Genomic DNA, 18,021 nt, shown 5'->3' with positions numbered 1-18,021 from the left:
TATAGTTCCTAGGAAGGCCTTTCAAAACCATTGCAATTAATAAGCCGTCGCTTATTATTTCCTCTGCTGCTTTCAGCGCTGTCGCCGCGGTCTCCGCTCGTATGATGTAGTCCGTTGTTGACTCGCTTTCCCCCTTTCTCAGTGAAGTAAGTTCGGTGTACAGGGCTATAATTCGGGGTTTTCCTATTCCTTGGTAGTGCTCTCTCAGCACTGTTAAAGCCTTTCGACCCTCATCTTTTGCCTCCCTTATGACTAGGGACAAGCTTCGGTCATCTAAACACTGTACAAGTTCGGCGAAGGCATCGGCATTCTTCGACTCATCTAGCTCACGCTCATCGCTGCTAGGCACAAAAATGTTGTAAAGTTTTTGGATCCGCATAAAGGATAAAAACTTTACCTCCCATAATTCGTACTTCGATTCGTTTCCATCGAAGACCAGAGCTCTCCTGGGCCCATAACCTGTTGAGTTTTGGGTAGCCATTTGCCACTCCTTTATATTCACAGCACAACTTTAGGGTTACACAGTTTTATTCACTCTGATGTATACAAGGAAAGTTACATCTATATATAAGTGGTTACATGATAATCTCTTTAGGGCGGATAACATTTCATTTTACATTTGGTTACCATATTTGGCTTTCATTAAAGAAACATTTACTACACTTGCATCTATGGAATCTATGGAATCATTTGATCACTCATAAATCTAAATTAAATCTATTTACAGTTGATTGATACATATATATTGGAATATTTGGAATATAATAGAGCATACTTTAACAACTACGAGGGCAGGGCAAAACCATATCAGGGAAATGTATAAGAATAATAAGATATTCATACTAAGTGTATATAAAGGCGCAATTTTTTGTTAAATGTAGAAAGGACCGGCTTCGTAAACGCCAAATATAAATGCCTAATGTAAATACATATTAAAGAGATGCCTGCGGAGGAGGCTAATGGAAGTCGGGAGTAAGGCAATAAACCGGCTGAACCACGATCAATCTCGTCCCCGAGCTCGTTGAGCTGGTGGTCCTCTGGCGAGAAAAATCAGAAAATAAATAAAGGCTCTAAAATAATCCAAATCGGAAGCCAGAAATCCTGGCTTCCGGTTAGTTATAACGGTTTTTTGTATTTCAATTTTCAAATTTGAAACGTTGTGAACGACCAATCAGAATAATTTCGGCTTTCGATTATCCCAGATACGTAATTTCATTGGCTTAGAGAAAATAACAAACCTTTTATAGCCACTTCACATTTGAAAACATTGCGTACTGGTGTTCAGTGTTCTTGTGATTTTGTCTCATTTTCCGTTGGGTTGTCAGATTGTAAACATGGCTTCTTCTAGTACGTTCACTTTTGAGGAGGTTATTTTAGATGTAGCCGATTCTGATTGTGCTAGTAACAACGGAATGTCTTCAGACGAAGAAGAATATCTCAATCGAGAGTTAGGAGTCATTTCTGGAGCTTCAAGGTAAATATTCAGATCATTTTTTTATTTCATTGTTTCCACGACGTTTGCATAAAGAGCGTCACTTTCACGTGTCAATATTAGATTATTTTCTCCAAATAACATTTCTTAACCAGAATTATTAAATCTAAATTGTGTTACCTGTGTATATACTATATCGTTGTAGAAGATTAGTGATAGTTTATGAATATATTTAGCCGAATTCCTAAGCGAACGGAAATGACCTTTGGACGTGTGTTCTATTCATAATTTCATACACAGAGTAGACCAAACTCCAAAGTATACTAATCTCTGATTATTTTGACTCTTTCTCGAGTGTACTATTGGTGACAATATGTGAATTTTAATTCTATAAAACGTTTTTTAGTGATGAAGATACTAGCCCTACAGATGCTGTTGATGATGAGGGAAGTTCTAGTTCTGACACATCTTCAGAACACCACTCCCCTATTAGAAAAAAATCTAAGGGTAGAGCCAGAGGGAAAGGTAAAGGGAGGGGCAAACCCACTAGGACCCAAGGTGAAAGCTCCCTGTCTCGTAACCGATCAGGCCCCAAAGTGCATGAGGGATTTTGTGATCCTGACACTAGGAATGTTCTCCCAGATTTTGCCCCTAGCCGAGCTGTTGGGATCCACCTTGATCATGCTTTCACCAGAAGTATGCACCGTGAAGTTGAGTTCTTTCGGCTCTTTTTCACAAGGGGAATGCTTCAAGAGGTAGTTGCCCACACCAATGCTTATGCCCACATAAATATAGGTACTCAACCATCCGCGTACACAACAAAGGATGGGGCTTGGGAACCCACCAACCTTGAAGAGATTGAAAGGTTGATTGCCTTTTTAGTGTATGCTGGTTTGGTAAGGGTCGGCAGTGACATCTCAAATTATTGGAGTGTGAAGACCTTATATCATGGTCTGTGGGCAAGAGAAATAATTTCTCGCTTTCGTTATAAGGCTTTAATGGCATTTCTGCATGTGGTGGACCCCGTCACTGAAGACCCCAGTAATAAACTGCGAAAGGTAGAGTCTTTTGTTCAGTCTTTTAGAGAGAGATGTGAACAATTGTACCAGCCTTCGCAGAATATTGCTGTTGACGAGCGCATGGTCAAATCAAGGAATAGGTCAGGGATTAGGCAGTTTATGAAAGATAAGCCTACTAAGTGGGGGATAATGTTATGGGTTGCTGCCGACAGTTCTAATGGTTATACCTGTAACTTTGAGATCTACACAGGAAAGAAGGCCAAAGGTTCATCTGAGCATGGGTTGGGCTATGATGTGGTTATGAATTTATTAGATAAGTATTTTAATCAGGGTTATCATGTTTTTTTTGATAATTTTTACACTTCCCACCAATTAGTTAGGGACTTATTCTTGCATGGTACCCTTTCCACAGGCACAGCCAGAATAAATAGGATAGGATTCCCACAGTGTCTAAAAGACGTAAAAGCCTGGGCCAAGACCCAGAAGCGTGGAGGGGTACGGTGGGTTAGGGAGTCAGAAGTGTTGACACTGCAATGGGTTGACAACAAGCCTGTATCAGTGTTGACTACAATTGACTCAGCCAACGACCAGGTGGTAGCTAAGAGAAGGGCAATGGTGGACCAGAAATTTGTTAAGATAGATGTCCCCCAGCCTAAGGCCATACATAGGTACAACCAGTACATGAATGCCGTAGACAGGTCTGATCAGCTTCTTGCTAGCCACAATATTCGTAGGAAATGTTATAGGTGGTGGAAAATTTTGTTCTATCACCTTGTAGATATGGCAATTGTTAATAGTTTTATACTTTTTCAGAAATATCGGGCAGAACACAAGGATCTCAAAGAACTGCAGCGCAAGAAAGGGTATACTATAGTAAATTATCGGGAGGCTATTGTAAGGCAATTGTGTCGTATGCCAGACTACCGTGACCCTCCGGTGTCTGACAGAACTAAAAACACAGTGAATCCAGATGCTTTCCATATAGAGCATACACCTGGGATCAAGGCTGGTATAAGGCGCAATTGTTATCTTTGTTATAAGGAAGGGAGGGGGGAGAAACGTGTAAATACTTTTTGTGAAGGTCCTGAGTGCCAAAAAAAGTATTTTCACATTTCTAATGATTATAATTGTTATAAAGCATGGCATAGTAAAGCATGTGATAAGTACAGATAGCTTTTTGCATGTAAATTTTCTTGTTGTGATAAATAAATTATAAAACCTAAATACAAAAAAAGATAAAAAAAATAGTAAAGTTAGTTTACTTTACTTTATACTTGCACTTTCATAACCAGCCTGATAGAAATTTACTTCCAGCTGTTACTTTTTTTTAAATTTATTGATCTTACAGCATCCAAATTAGTAAAATTCTTAATTGTTGACCTGTCTGCTGTCATTAGTAAATGGTTTTATTTCTTGTAAATGTGCTGCTGCATCATGAGTAGAAAAATTGTATGTAGTTTACTTTATGTTGAATCATGATCTGGTCTAGAAGTTTGTTTACAGCCTTTTAGACCAACTGTGGTGTCACAAAATATCAATTTTTGCCAAAAGGGAATAATTTCACCACATATTTCAATTGTGTGGATGAGTTCTGATTTGGCACACATTTTCTTTTGCACCTACAATATTTTGAACAGCTTATCTCGTGAGGAACTATAAAAATAAATGTTTCAATTTTTGGAGATGTGGTTTTAGTGTCCATTTTTAAGTTCAAAGACTTATTCTAGTTCCATTAGCATTACTTCCATAATACCCATGAGAGAAGCAGTGAAAAAAGGGCAAAGTTATTTTAATAAACTTGACAATATGACTATTATACTATGCTATGTGTTTCATGAGAGCACGAAATGTAAATCTTAGTTCTGCATGTACTATTTTCAAAAAATCAGTCAAAAATTATTTTAGAAGTATGAAAACATGGAGGAAGAACAATGGCCGTATTTATATTATAGGACGGCTGTGTCTGGAGGAATTGAACGTCTTGCGGCTAACTGCGATTTGTGAACACGATAAAAAAAATTTGCTCCGTTTTTCGAAATGAGTCTGGGCCCACATAATCGCGTGGATGGCCCGCCTTTGTGCAAAATGCGTCCATTTTCAATAGTCTCTAGCTTATCTTAGATCGTGACGTCATGAAGCGTCTCGACAAAACTGAGTTATCATACGCCTGGTATTATTTGTCCTTATTCTTCTAACTAATAGTATAAAGGGTGAAAAATTTAAATTCTAATTTACAGTTGGGAAAAAATAGAACCATTTTCTCGTATTTATATAAGACAACTTTAACGTCTCAGAGGTTAAAGAATAAAGACGTCTAAGCCGTCCTATATATAATATAAATACTGCCAATGTAATTTGAGACAGCCCTATGAGTGAGCTCACTGAAATAAGAGCACTTGAAATTGTTGACATTTTGACAGCCTAGTCCCAAGGGCTAATTGTACTAGGAACGTATAAGAGGCCTAAGAACTAGGCTGACATTTTGCCCGGACGGGACAACCCTGCCCTGAGTACAAAATTGGACAGCAATGTGTTAGAGAGACTGGGCATGAGATTAGGGTTACAAAACATAGTCATATGTTCGAAACATAAAGAGATAACCGTGAATAAATGTTTGTATAATTTTCGCCGTTTCAATATGACGCCGAACCTTTTCTCTGCTTCATTTCCGGTTGGTATTTATTGAATGAGTTAATTATTTTATAGATTTTCATTTTTCATTACAATTCAATTTTTCATTACAATTCTCGACAACCAAATCATCGCTAGAATGTCTAAGATATTGATAAAGATATTGAAATAAAAGAATAAGGCGAAAAGTCACGTTACTGGCGGTTTATAAATGTTAAAAATTGTTTTCTCTTTTTGCTGTCTTGAAAGTTGATATTTATCACGGCAACGCTTTGCCTTATGTCACATGCTATTTTCTATTTAAAATTGTGATTATTAAAACAGCGTTTATAATTAAAAATATATTAAACATAACTTAGTATATATGTAAGATCTAGTTACAAACAAATAAGTCTCAATATTTATAATTTAGTTATTAACAGGCAGGTCCTAAAATATGAAATATGAATTCCTTTTGCAGGTGCACTCCAAAATAGATATATACTGATTCAAAATTAATTACAATTGACAGATATAACAGCAGTCAGTGCGCACGGGTCTCATAATCGTATCATAAAAAACGCTTGAATATGCCCTACGACGAGTCAGAACAACGAGTCCTGATGGTTTTGCCGCAAAGAATATTAGTCAATAAAAAATTGAGGTATGCAATTCACTTATAAATGTTACACTATTGAAAAGTCTACCGCGGGTTTTATATTTTGCTGGTGTGCTGCCAAAACTGTATAGCCTATCTTTGGCATATGTGAATGTCACCGCAAAATAACATTCTCAGAAATAAAACGAAAACTAGAAACGTGTCTAAAACGTTGCGCTAACGGCGAGATATCAGTCCAATTACAAGCCTGCCCTCTCTAAGTATATTTTGGTTGCGCTAAAACTCTCGTTAATCGATACGTATATTTATAATTGAATGTGTTTTAGCTAAATGCAACCTGATTGTCAGTTCTATGTGGTGTCTAAATTTACGTAAATTGTCGAGCTATATTTTTACTATTATAATTAAAGAGCCTTGCATGATAGGTCAAAATCCGAACGTCATACCCAACAAACGGGTAATACTCAAGCGATTAAAAAATCCGCTTTCTGTTGCATGGCACCGTGTCCATGCATTTTTCGTGACAACCAGCTAGCATGCTGGGGCATGTTCAATTAAATTAACTCTATAATCTAAGCTTCCTGGGAGTTCAAGCAAGATTTTTCTTCGTTATGAATCTCACTGACCCTTGCATGAGTTTTTTAATTTCGTGTCTATAATTATATAATTATACATTGATATGATATGCAAAGAAACCTACCCCCTCCGCAGGACGTTTCCGGGCAAATATGGCAGCCGGTGCATGATATGTTGCGGGTAGAAACTAGAAACCTCTTGGCATGGAAACCCGATAATTTTATAATTTTCTCGGTGTTTGTGAAAGAAAAAATCCTGCGCAGCTTGCTGAAGCTTTAACCATAAATCACCGAAACATTTGAATGCCTATATCATATCTAACCGTTTTATTTTCGTTTTACATAGCCTTTTCCCAGCTCTTTTGTTCGCAATATTGTTAAACATCCATGCAAATATGTTGAATGGTCAACCACAGTTTACACTAAGAACAGAAAGAAATAAAGAATTTGACGATTCTTGTCTTGTCGGAACGGCTCATGTCGAGAGTGGAGGCATTGCAGATTGTTTCGAGCGTTGTCTAGAGAACTGCAGGTGCCAGTCGTTTCAAATTTGCCAAAACACAAAATGTCAACTTTGTTCAAGTCATAAAGACGACAACAGCTCCTTGCTTCATGAAAATAATGATTGCGTCTATGTTATGTATGATATGAAGGAAGTTCACCACGAGGAAAATTTTCAGGTAAAATGTTGTTACAACATTAAAATTTATTCAGGCATCGAAGTAGCGAAACGATAACTAGCTTCTAAAAGGGCGATTATAACTATCTCCCACCTTTTTAAATCTAACTAGCAATTATATGTACTTCGTCCATTGTATTTTTTAATTTTAAGATGGATGAATATATCAAAAATATATTGTTATTATTATTTGTAGAACATCAATCAATCAATCAATCAATCAACTTTATTTAAAGAGGGTTAAAATTATTCCATCGATTTAAAGCCAATCATGTGATTGGCCAATTTTAGCTGCCTATTATACTATCCTGATTAGCTGCCTATTATACTTAACTAGATTGGCGGTACATCACGTGATGTAGATTTAATTTATTATAAAGTTTGCAATATTTTTGTTGTTTTTATCATGTATCCACGTCATGCACGAAAAAAAATTCATGCATTTCTTATTTGTTTCAAGTGCAAATGTTGCCTTATGTCACGACAGCGGTCACAAGCATGTCAGTCTCTACCAATATAGTGAATATACTATTCAGTCCTTGGGTTAAAATAGGTAGCCATTCATTGGACAAAGGATAAATGACGAAAAACTAATTAACAAGACGCCGTTCTGGCGTTAACTCCGGCGCACGTGCCAGTCTTCAATATAGAGCTTCTGAACATAAACAATACAGTTCGCGTATTGTTTCGCATACATATTCGCATTTAGATGCCTTGCGAACCTAAATGTTCGATCGCAAAATTCAGAAGCACATCGCAGTATAGAAGTTCAATTGTTCAAAAATGTAAATAAACCGCATGATACATTCGCTTCGTCTTACACTTTGCCTTTGGAATTCGCGCTTATATATAGTTGTATTAAATCTTCGATCCTGTGCAAACTACGCGACGTGTCAACGCGCCCATACACGACCACATCATCTTGTTAAACGGCGAAATAGCAGCGATATTATTAAAATAGGACCGAGTCTACATGTATTAAATATATTCTTACCCCAATTCAATCTAAACTTAATCGAACAGCATAAAAAGAACGGTTTATTTGTTCCTCTTGGAGGAATTGCCATATCATGCGAGCGAAATCGAATCGCGCATTGGAAAATTAGCCAAAGCTGTGCACCACAACTCTTGGGAGATAAGACTGGGACGTAGATAAATACGATCACATACACTATTCAAATACTAGTATATTTCGCGCCATTACAGACTTGCGACGACGAAAAATAATAAAAAAAAAATAAAAAAAAAAAAAACAAAAACAAAACAAAACCGGGGCGAATTTTCAACTCCGTCGCTGACGCCGGAGTAATAATGGTGATATAGAATGAGTGCAATTAATTACAAAATCATACGGGTAGTTACAAAAATGAAACAACCTCGTAACAATATGGCATTAATAGCACGACTTAATTAATTTTGTTCTATTGCTTGTTAATTATACGTCTTCTCTAATCAAAAAAGACAATACAAGTATTGAATATCGCTCATCACAAGTTTTTGTAAACAGACCGTGCCCACAATTCATATTTTGTATCTTCAATAGTGATTGGCTAGTTGTTAAATAATTAATACTCGGAGTGATTTTAATTAGCTATGGGCAAGAGTGCAATTACCCGCAACGCGAATGGGTGCAATTTATGCTCAAATCGCGCTCCCTTCTATTTTTTGTACATTAATTACATAAGATATATCATAGATGAAAAAATATGTTTCTGCAACGTCTCATCGAGAATTTGTTGGGACCAACTGAATAATATTTTTATCCCGGTAGAATATGGCGGAGCAATGTTCAAGCATAAGTTGTTTCACGAAGTACAACTGCTGCCAAGAACAAGGTATCTGTTCCGAGAATAAATTATGTAAACCAATGCAATCACTTTCTCAACCCTGGAAACGTTTCACCTGTGAATGCCCAAACGGTTACCATGGTGATAATTGTGAAAAACTATTGATCACGTCATGCAAGGGGTATCAAAACCGATCCCTGAAATCTGGCATCTACAAAGTGCTGGACTCCAACATGTTGCTTTATAACGTTTATTGCCATTTTGATTCGAACACTAGATGGACATTAGTGCAGTCGCACAGTTTCGAAAACAGCTCAAAACTTTTGCAATTTACTGGACCTGTAAGTGAAGACCATCCAGTAAATGAATTAGTGCCTATTTGGTCAGGGTATCGGCTGAGCAAAGCAAGGATGCAAACAATTTATAGCCAATCAGATTTCCTCCTGTTTACCTGTGACTACGAGAAGGAACAAGACAAAGAAGAACTAGACTATTATCGCGTTGGACTTAGAAATATTATAAACTACGACATTTTTCATCCTCCATCACTAATTTCCGACATTATTTCAACTCATATTGGAAAAATTAATGGGAAAATATTGAATTCTTGTTATACTTTTCTTTCCCAATCGAAATATTGGACATTGTATGTTTATTTTTCTAAGTCTTGTCAGCCCTTGGAGAGTAACAACTGTACGGGATATTTTGGAAGTTATGGCAACACTGGAGCTTGTTTAGGAGGGATTTATCGTTGCGTAGAGAGTGAGAACTCGACAACACAGTTGTGGTTTGGCAGTTCATTGCCTTAGTTTCAAATTCACGCCAAATCTTAATTGGACTGGGTCAGAATACCATAATGTCGTACAGTGGCGCACGGGTGACCATAATGGGGGGGGGGAGCACATATTCATATATTCAGGTTGTGCAAGATTAATTTCTTTCAGTCAAATCCATTGTCTTAACAGGTCTGTTAATAAAAATGAATATATGAATATTTGCCTTCCCCCCAATTCTCGTCTCCCGTACGCCACTGATGTTGTAGACAGTAGGTTAAATAAGACAAAAAAAGGTATTTACGAGCTTGTTCACTACCATATAATGTATAGTACCATTCATTATAACTATTTCTTAGAGTGTTTTCTAGAATCACGAGTCTTCTTTTAAAAACTTATCTTTTTAGCAAAGTATATTTTCACGCGTAATGGCAAAGTGACAGTAAATCATCAATTACAAAATAAAAAAATTATGAAAACTTTTAACAACCTTCCCACCTGCAAATGTCTGCTGTATTAGGAGGTAAAGTAGCATGCTGACATTTTACCTACAAAATACCGCAACTGCGGTTTTCTTAGTTTTGAACATTGAAAGTGGATATTTCTCAGGATATTTCAAATTATATTTAGTTATAAACGATTATAGGCTGAAAAGTCAAAGAGGTTTTAAAATTTGCCATAGTCCTCTTTAGGTTCAGGAGAATATTTCTTCTTTTCCTTGTTGATCTTGAGGATTAGGGAAATAGAGAGGATCATTCCAAGAATCTACAGAAAAGAGAACCATTGTTAGTTTTGTACTTTAACATTTATATAATAGGTTTATTCAACGGGTGTCGAAACAAGAGATGGTTTCCGTGTTGTGCTCAGCACTATCAAATACATGAAGAACACGCACATGCATGCAACAATTACATTAAAATATCATCAAATAAGTTTTAAAATTCATTAATATAATTGTGAAGGGATTAATTTTATGGATTAAGGAAAATTTAAATCATTGCTTATTACGGTAATTGATAAATATATGAAGATAGTCTTTTCATCTAGGTTTTTTCAAAAAAACAAATCGGGTTTACTAAAGGAATCTCTTGATAAAAACATAACACCTGTTAAGAATTATATTTTCTAACTAGCCAACTTGGCAAAGTTAGCAAAACACAAATTAAGGCATATACCTCAAGTTTAGGATCAGTTCTGCTAACAAAAATTTATATGGGAGGAGCCTGTTAACTCTATAGTTCTTATTAATTTAGACGTGTATAGCGAATCTTAGGCCTAGCTGTTTCAAACGTGCTTCTCGTATAAGCTAGAAATATAATATGTTATTGCATGCGCCGAACGCCTTCAAAACAATAGAACTAATGAAGGGAAGCATGCACAACGTTTGAAACAGGCGTTAAAGTTGTTAGACATCTGCACAGTAAACTATATCGAATTAAAAAATGTAGAAGTTTATAATCTCAATAAAACTGTTTGTTTACATATTGTTTAGACTTCCACTTTAGTTTTACCAAAACCATGCGTGAATTTGTGGATTTCAAACAGATCAACGTACCTCAATTAGTGTCAGGCCAATGCACAGTGCACCGATTATTAAAAGAAATTCTGTTGACTTGTCTTCAAATTTGTCCAAACAGCCCTTTTAATGAAAATTCTTACATCAAATTGTGAAAAATAATTGCTTAATATATAATAAAAAAGTATGTTTTCCGAGGGCATGCAATTTATTGAACCGGTAAGTGAAGACCAATAATAAAGAGAAAAAGTGCAACTCCTTTTTTGGGTACATTTCACTGGCGTTATAGAAATAAATGAAGTTTTGGTATTATATGCATGGACGAACTGTAAAATTGACACAAAAAAAATACGACAGCCCTAATTCAGATGTTTTACATTGCTCGGTTTTCATTGTCCTTGTTGGAGGATATTGAATAGTTCAATGGTGCAATATTTCCCCGAAATATGGGGTATGAGAGCTGCGTTCATTTTTCAAATTTTAGCTTATCCACCTATACTATATAAGCTAAACCCATTTCGAACAACCGGCCATTGATAATTCATTTAATTTTTGTACTAAAATTAAGTACTAAACAGCAACTTACATCGTTTTTAGTATCCTCGCAGTTATGATCGGCAAAACCTTCCCAGTCTGCATGACCACGGACTCCACAACAATCAAACTGCAACGTAATATATTACCCTAATTTAGTTATAGATCAAGTCAAGCTATGTGCCTGCCTTGAAAACCGTGCATTGTCGTGCAAAACGTGACATTGTATTTAGCTAAATGCCCAACTCGGAACATTCAGCTAGGTACATCACGATTCTAAATAGCTAATGCAAAATATCCTTTGATTTATGCACAAAATGACCCTGAAAATATTTCAAAATTCAATAGTAAGGAAGAAGCATATAGAAATCCACCCCAAACATACATAGGACTCATTATTCTACTTGGGTAAGAAAAGGCAAACATGGTAAAATCCTCGGGGTTTTTTTAGTAATTACCATGAAATATAAATCCACAAGATCATAGATGAAAAGAAACAGCGAGGAAATTTCGCAAGGAAATTTCGCACGAGAAAGACGCACGTCATCAGACTTGTATAACGAGCTGAAATTTAGTCGCCTGATGAACCTATTCGTGCTTTTTGAAACTGAAGGTATCAACTTAATTTACCTCTTTTTGAACATTTTTCCAAGCATCTTGATAGGTTCCTTTTCCGTCTCGAGCTTGACGGATTGTACCATTTAAGCAAATTTCTGCCTCATCAACGACCTAAAGAATGGTATTGATCAACTGAATCTCTGTTCACGGGACTGACAATGCGCAATCAGAGGTTTTAGGGAAGCAAATAAAACGAGGATTTTTGATGCAAAATTTGAATTCACTGGCTGGTTTTCTCTGCTCAAGAGTGGCCGATTACAAGGAACCTCCTTCTTCCCATAAGCAAGTGACCAAACCTTACTTTCTTTATTCATAAAATATAGATAATTAAGGATGTATTTTTTAAATGCTACCATAATTTATAAACGTTAAATAGCTAAACGCGAATTTTGGCCTCCGAATTAAATATACAACAAGACGCCTGTTCTGGCGTTAACTCCGGCGCACGTGCCAGTCTTCAATATAGAGCTTCTGAACATAAACAATACAGTTCATATTCGCATTTAGATGCCTTGCGAAGCTAAATGTTCGATCGCAAAATTCAGAAGCACATCGTACTTTAAAAAGTATAGAAGTTCAATTGTTCAAAAATGTAAACAAACCGCATGATACATTCGCTTTGTCTTACACTTAGCCTTTGGAATTCGCGCTTATATATTATATCTTCAATCCTGTGCAAACTACGACGTGTCAACGCGCCCATACACCACCACATCATCTTGTTAAACGGCGAAATAGCAGCGATATTATTAAAATAGGACCAGAATCTACATGTATTAAATATATTCTTACTCCAATTCAATCTAAACTTAATCGAACAGCATGAAAACAACGGTTTATTTGTCCCTCTTGGAGAAATTGCCGTATCATGCGAGCGAAATCAAATCGCGCATCGGAAAATTAGCCAAAGCTGTGCACCACAACTCTTGGGAGATAAGACTGGGACGTAGATAAATACAGTCACATACACATTTTAAATACTAGAATGTTTCGCGCCATTACAGACTTGCGACGACGAAAAAAAAAAACAAAAACAAAACAAAGACAAAACAAAACCGGGGCGAATTTTCAACTCCGTCGCTGGCGCCGGAGTAATTATAGGTTTATGTAATTTTATGTCTAAATAATATAATAGATAATTTGATTTTACAATTCAGGCTGTGTATATGTATAAGACCTAGTTGAACTGTGAGACTTCTGATTAAGATAATGCTATTCACGTTAATATATGCGGCTGATCACGTGGTGTTCTACTGATAAACTGATAGAAATTCCATGATCAAATTAAAAGATGATAATTAACACACGCGCCGGAAGCCGAATTTTTATCGTTGTTTATTAGCAGTCAACGCACTTTCACCTCCACTCAAGGTTACGTTCACCCACACTCAACGTTACGTTGGGCTATTGCCAACGCAGCGATTCACGAGTGATTATCAACCTAATATGCTGTATATATTCTTACACTTATATAACATTCACGGCAAGCTTTCGCGAGTAGGGTGTTTACTGAATAAAATTAGCCAACAGTAAAATCCGTATGTTTTGATTAGCCAGTTCTAATGGGTTGACGGTTGAAATATTTTAAAAACAGTCACTCAAATCATAGCTGCATAATTATTGAATCAGAACATAAAGTTGATTAGGGCGGAACGTAACGTTGGGTGGGGGAGAACGTCACGTTAGCTGCTATAGGTTTGACTGCAAATAGAAGTAATCGTGTATAACACTGAAGAAAAAAACTCAATAAGCAATATCAGAATTGTGGAAAGTATATACGTAGTATAGGGTAGGCTGCTAAATGAGTTAGCCCCGCTATATATGCTAATCTTTGAAAACGATCAATTGCTAGAAAAATGAATATTTATTCTGGAAAAAATCGTTAGGCTGCATGCATGGCTACGCCATACTTGTTCAAAATGTCTCCATGCATACATGACGGTTATATACTGACCTCTGTTCGATACACAAACGCCGTGACACCAGCCGCCAGTTCAAGAACAAAAATCAACAACAGGAAGAAGAAGAACTGGAAAAAAATTTTTCAGTGTTAGGGTTTTTGCATCAGGGAAAAAAATAGATTCCCCTTCGTCGTATTTGTCATGAACAAGTTAGATACACCGTTGTGAAATGATCAGAAGGTGCATTTGCTTTCTGTAAATCAGTTATCATCGCTGACAAGACACACCTAGCAATATTCTCTTACATCAACTACAATTCCAGTTGAATAAATCCCAGGACAAAACAGGTTTTAACTACTTGCCGCGACAGTTGTTTATTGCATGACCGGAAGAAGGGGGGAATTGTCAGAATGTAATAAAGAAAAGAACTGATCCGATTAAACGGGCCGAGAAGGCTGGTCGAGCTGTGATTGGCCCCCGAATCTTTTTTGGAACAACGGCAGAAGAGTTAATTGATAGATTTCTTTTGATAATTGAAGAGGTTAATTGATAGATTTTTGTTCCCTGATCAATCAACTTGAAAGGAAATCAAATCAACTAAACATTCATTAAAACATTTAAAAATCAGCAATTTGGTGTAAAATGCATGCCAAACATACGCACATTATGCACGTGATATGATATAAAGGATTCGTGGATTTAGATTTATACCTTAAAACGGTAGACATTGCAACCAAAAACTTCTCGTTCCGTTCTTTCACCCCCCTCCCCACTAAGGGGTTTTTAGTCTTATCCTAACGTACTGAGGCATACTATATAGTTCACTACAACTTTTCCACTTACAAATCCAAGGAGAGCAGAGCTTTTCATTGCAGCACCAATGCATCCAAAGGCGGCAATGAAGAATATCAAAGCCCCTGCAGCAATACACAAGTTCGCAGCGCTGACCCAGCTGTATTGCTCGCATATATCTGAGTAGTCATCTTCATCCACACGAAGGTAAATACCATAACCACACAAAGCGACACCACTCAACTAAAATGGTAATAAAATATACATATCATTATCATTTTACATTTATCATGTAATTCTAACTATATTTTAATGTAGAGTAACATTGTTAACCAATGCAGTTTAGTCATTGACTGCGAAAATAGTACTTCTATCTTAAATCTTAAATATCTTAATCAAGACATATTCTTTCTTGAAAGGTTTCCGTAGAGTACACTGAGCAGATTTTGGGCATCAGTTTGGGAAATATTGATTTCCTTGACTTCCATGTTTTATCTGTTTTTTTTTGAGAAAATAGTGTTGTATTTGTAGAGAGTATCGTTAGAAATAAATTAAATTACAATCTGATCCATAGAAAGATTCGTTGTAAGGTGCTGCATGTAGCAGTGGCATCCGGAATATCTTCATGCTTCTTGATATAGGTCTTTGTATTGTAAAAGATAATTTGATATTGACAATTTTTCCCGGCGAAACGATCTCAATAATCGTGCAGTATACGTGGAGTTAAATATTAAATCGCTAGTGATTGTATACTTACAAAGAATAGGATATTGAAGAAGAACACACAAAATCGAAGACACGCGTAACCCATTTTTACGCAAAATGTCCTAAAAAGAGAAGTATGTAAATTAAAATAGCCATGCGTAAAGAGTGAAGATGACTGTGGTGAAAAATATTGACATTTTGATAATTGAAGTAATAAGTTCACGCGCCAACCACGCCAACCAGATAAACCATAATAATTATCGCTCCTAGTTTTAATTAATGAAAGCAATCACCACACAAAGATGACATTCACGACCCAATGAATGTAATCTTTCTGTGGTGATTTCTTTCATTAATTAAACCTGAGTAGCGATAATTGCGATGAATTTAAAAATTCTTCATTTGAAATTTGTCCGAAATTGCCAGACTTAATCTAACTGTCTTTTAACTTTAATCTAGAATATTTCAGGTCAAGCGCCGGAAGTAAATTAGGCATAAAAATAAAAACTGTGGCTACACGCTGTTTTTGTCTGTTTCAAGGTTTGAACCGAGATTTTCCGAAGACGTAATAATTCTGATGGTTCAATATTCTGCCATTGGCTTTATCGCTATACGTCATGTTATTTACATTTCTATGTTTGTTTATACGATGAGATGATTTAATATGCGCGATCTATAAAGTTTATTTTCAGTCAGATAATTATATCAACAATATTATTTTAGGACGATGAGTTGGGAACATTTGAGATAACATATATTATTAAACGACGTATTATTAAACTATAGAGTATTAATATATGTTTCAGGGGCTGACGGGCAATGATCGTATTCAAAATAAATAAATTTAACTAAATGACCGGAAATACCAGTAAGCTGAATCTGGTTAAACGCGGCCTATGAATTCCAATTTATGCAAGCAATTAAATGAATGCTGACAAACTCAATGATGGTGGATTTATTTGAATATTTATGGCAACCTTGCATTAAACATGGCATTAGTTCATTTTCTGAGTATTTTCAGAAAGCGTATAGACCTATACTATTATTGTAACGCCATACAACCTTGAATGAAAGCTATTGAAACAGTTAAAATTCGTAAGATTTTTTCATTGTTTGAATGGCAAGGTATATAGGTTCTCGTGTATTCATTACATACATATAGGAATTTGTCCTCTCAGCATGGCAAGTCGACGTTTTTCAGCCGCGTTTGTACTACAGGCAAGTCTAAGCGGAGTTTCGCATGAATTTGTCTACAGTGTATGCGCACATGGCCATAGTTTCAGCCTTTCATTAGCCAGGAAAATCGGGTAGACCACAGGTATGCAGGTCTGAACTACATGTCCTTACGGCACTGAGGTACTTCAATCTAGGTCTAAATTTAGGTAAAGCTGTAGACATGGTGCAATGCCGACTACATATAACTTCCATTTAAATGAAGACTATCGCCCGTGTTCAAAAAACTTTCTTACAATCATTGAGTGTGACATAACTAAGATATTGTTTGTTATTGATTCATACAGTAAATTAGTCTTTGATTCTTAATCAATAGAAAAGTTTAAGATAAACCGCTGAAAATCAAACTCTTATGTGAGTTGAAACACTACGATATGGAAATCTTACGGCGTGATTAAAACTTTCTACTCAATGAATTTGAGTGTAATTGAGTTTTTTTGAAAGCCTAAATACACGCCTAAATCTTTAACACTTTTTATCATTTTGCTGCGACTAAAAAAAATTTCGTGACCCCAATTGTTCATATTATGATCGTCTAATTAAATTCATTTCAATACAAGCATCTTTTGTCTTATAAATGAAGCACGGTTTAACAGTTTGAAATATTGGGATATTTTCAATCCCAAGTTGCTTATTAATTGTATATATGTTGTGGAGACATGTGCAGATTACTTAGAGAATACTATCGGCTTTTTCTAGAGCGGCTCAAGCCATAAGATTCTTCTGTATAGCTACGGAATAGTTGCATGTATAAACGCTATTACTTCTAATGTAACCACAATCGCAGCAATATTTTACTACAGATGAGCCGAAAAGAGTGTTCTTTTGATCTGCCGCTATAATGACGGCATTAGAGCAACTGATATAAAGTGGAAGACTTACCTAAAATCCTAGATTGTTGGCTATTTCGCTGTCTTGTTGTTTTTTAGTCCCTTATACAAGAGACGAAGGATGAAATGTTTAGAAGACGCTCGAAAATATTTAACCACAGGGGATAAAATAATTTCAATGAAAGGTATTTAAGTTGCTAAGTTTCGTAATGCCGCCTGCATTTATTTTACACACGGATGATTTGCCTAAATTCAGATATGATCAGTTTGAGGCTGCATTTCAGAAATTGCCACAGTTTACTTGCACCTCGTAATTTTTTATAATATAACTTATTGTGTAAGTATCTCCACATATGAAAATAGAAAAACAGCGTATTACAAGGATTTGCCACTGATGA

At 36.1% G+C, this 18,021-nt stretch overlaps 2 protein-coding genes across 3 annotated transcripts; one reads left to right on the top strand and one right to left on the bottom strand.

Moving 5' to 3' along the window:
• Positions 1 to 1,288: 1,288 nt before the first annotated feature.
• Positions 1,289 to 9,717, top strand: LOC114526154 (piggyBac transposable element-derived protein 4-like). Of its 2 annotated transcripts, XM_028547671.1 has the most exons (5): positions 1,289 to 1,474; positions 1,839 to 3,314; positions 5,594 to 5,725; positions 6,602 to 6,935; positions 8,706 to 9,717. In XM_028547671.1, the coding sequence occupies exons 3-5, from the start codon at positions 5,652 to 5,654 to the stop codon at positions 9,528 to 9,530; spliced, it is 1,233 nt and encodes a 410-aa protein (XP_028403472.1). In that variant the 5' UTR covers positions 1,289 to 1,474; positions 1,839 to 3,314; positions 5,594 to 5,651; the 3' UTR covers positions 9,531 to 9,717. The 2 variants fall into 2 exon arrangements, with proteins under 2 accessions (XP_028403472.1, XP_028403471.1); XM_028547670.1 differs by lacking the exons at positions 5,594 to 5,725; positions 6,602 to 6,935; positions 8,706 to 9,717 and having other exon boundaries at positions 1,839 to 4,339.
• A 79-nt stretch (positions 9,718 to 9,796) lies between these two features.
• LOC114526155 (tetraspanin-9-like) lies at positions 9,797 to 17,764 on the bottom strand. Its single transcript, XM_028547672.1, has 8 exons — positions 17,676 to 17,764; positions 15,613 to 15,682; positions 14,907 to 15,098; positions 14,117 to 14,191; positions 12,175 to 12,273; positions 11,597 to 11,674; positions 11,050 to 11,133; positions 9,797 to 10,259 (listed from the first exon to the last, which is right to left on the bottom strand). The coding sequence occupies exons 2-8, from the start codon at positions 15,664 to 15,666 to the stop codon at positions 10,161 to 10,163; spliced, it is 681 nt and encodes a 226-aa protein (XP_028403473.1). The 5' UTR covers positions 15,667 to 15,682; positions 17,676 to 17,764; the 3' UTR covers positions 9,797 to 10,160.
• Positions 17,765 to 18,021: the final 257 nt, after the last annotated feature.

Source organism: Dendronephthya gigantea, unplaced genomic scaffold (assembly GCF_004324835.1).
Source record: "Dendronephthya gigantea isolate DGI-Jeju-01 unplaced genomic scaffold, DenGig_1.0 000037F, whole genome shotgun sequence".
Taxonomy (NCBI): domain Eukaryota; kingdom Metazoa; phylum Cnidaria; class Anthozoa; order Malacalcyonacea; family Nephtheidae; genus Dendronephthya; species Dendronephthya gigantea.
Note: the sequence above shows the minus strand (reverse complement) of the source record. Positions and strands in the feature narration are given on the sequence as shown.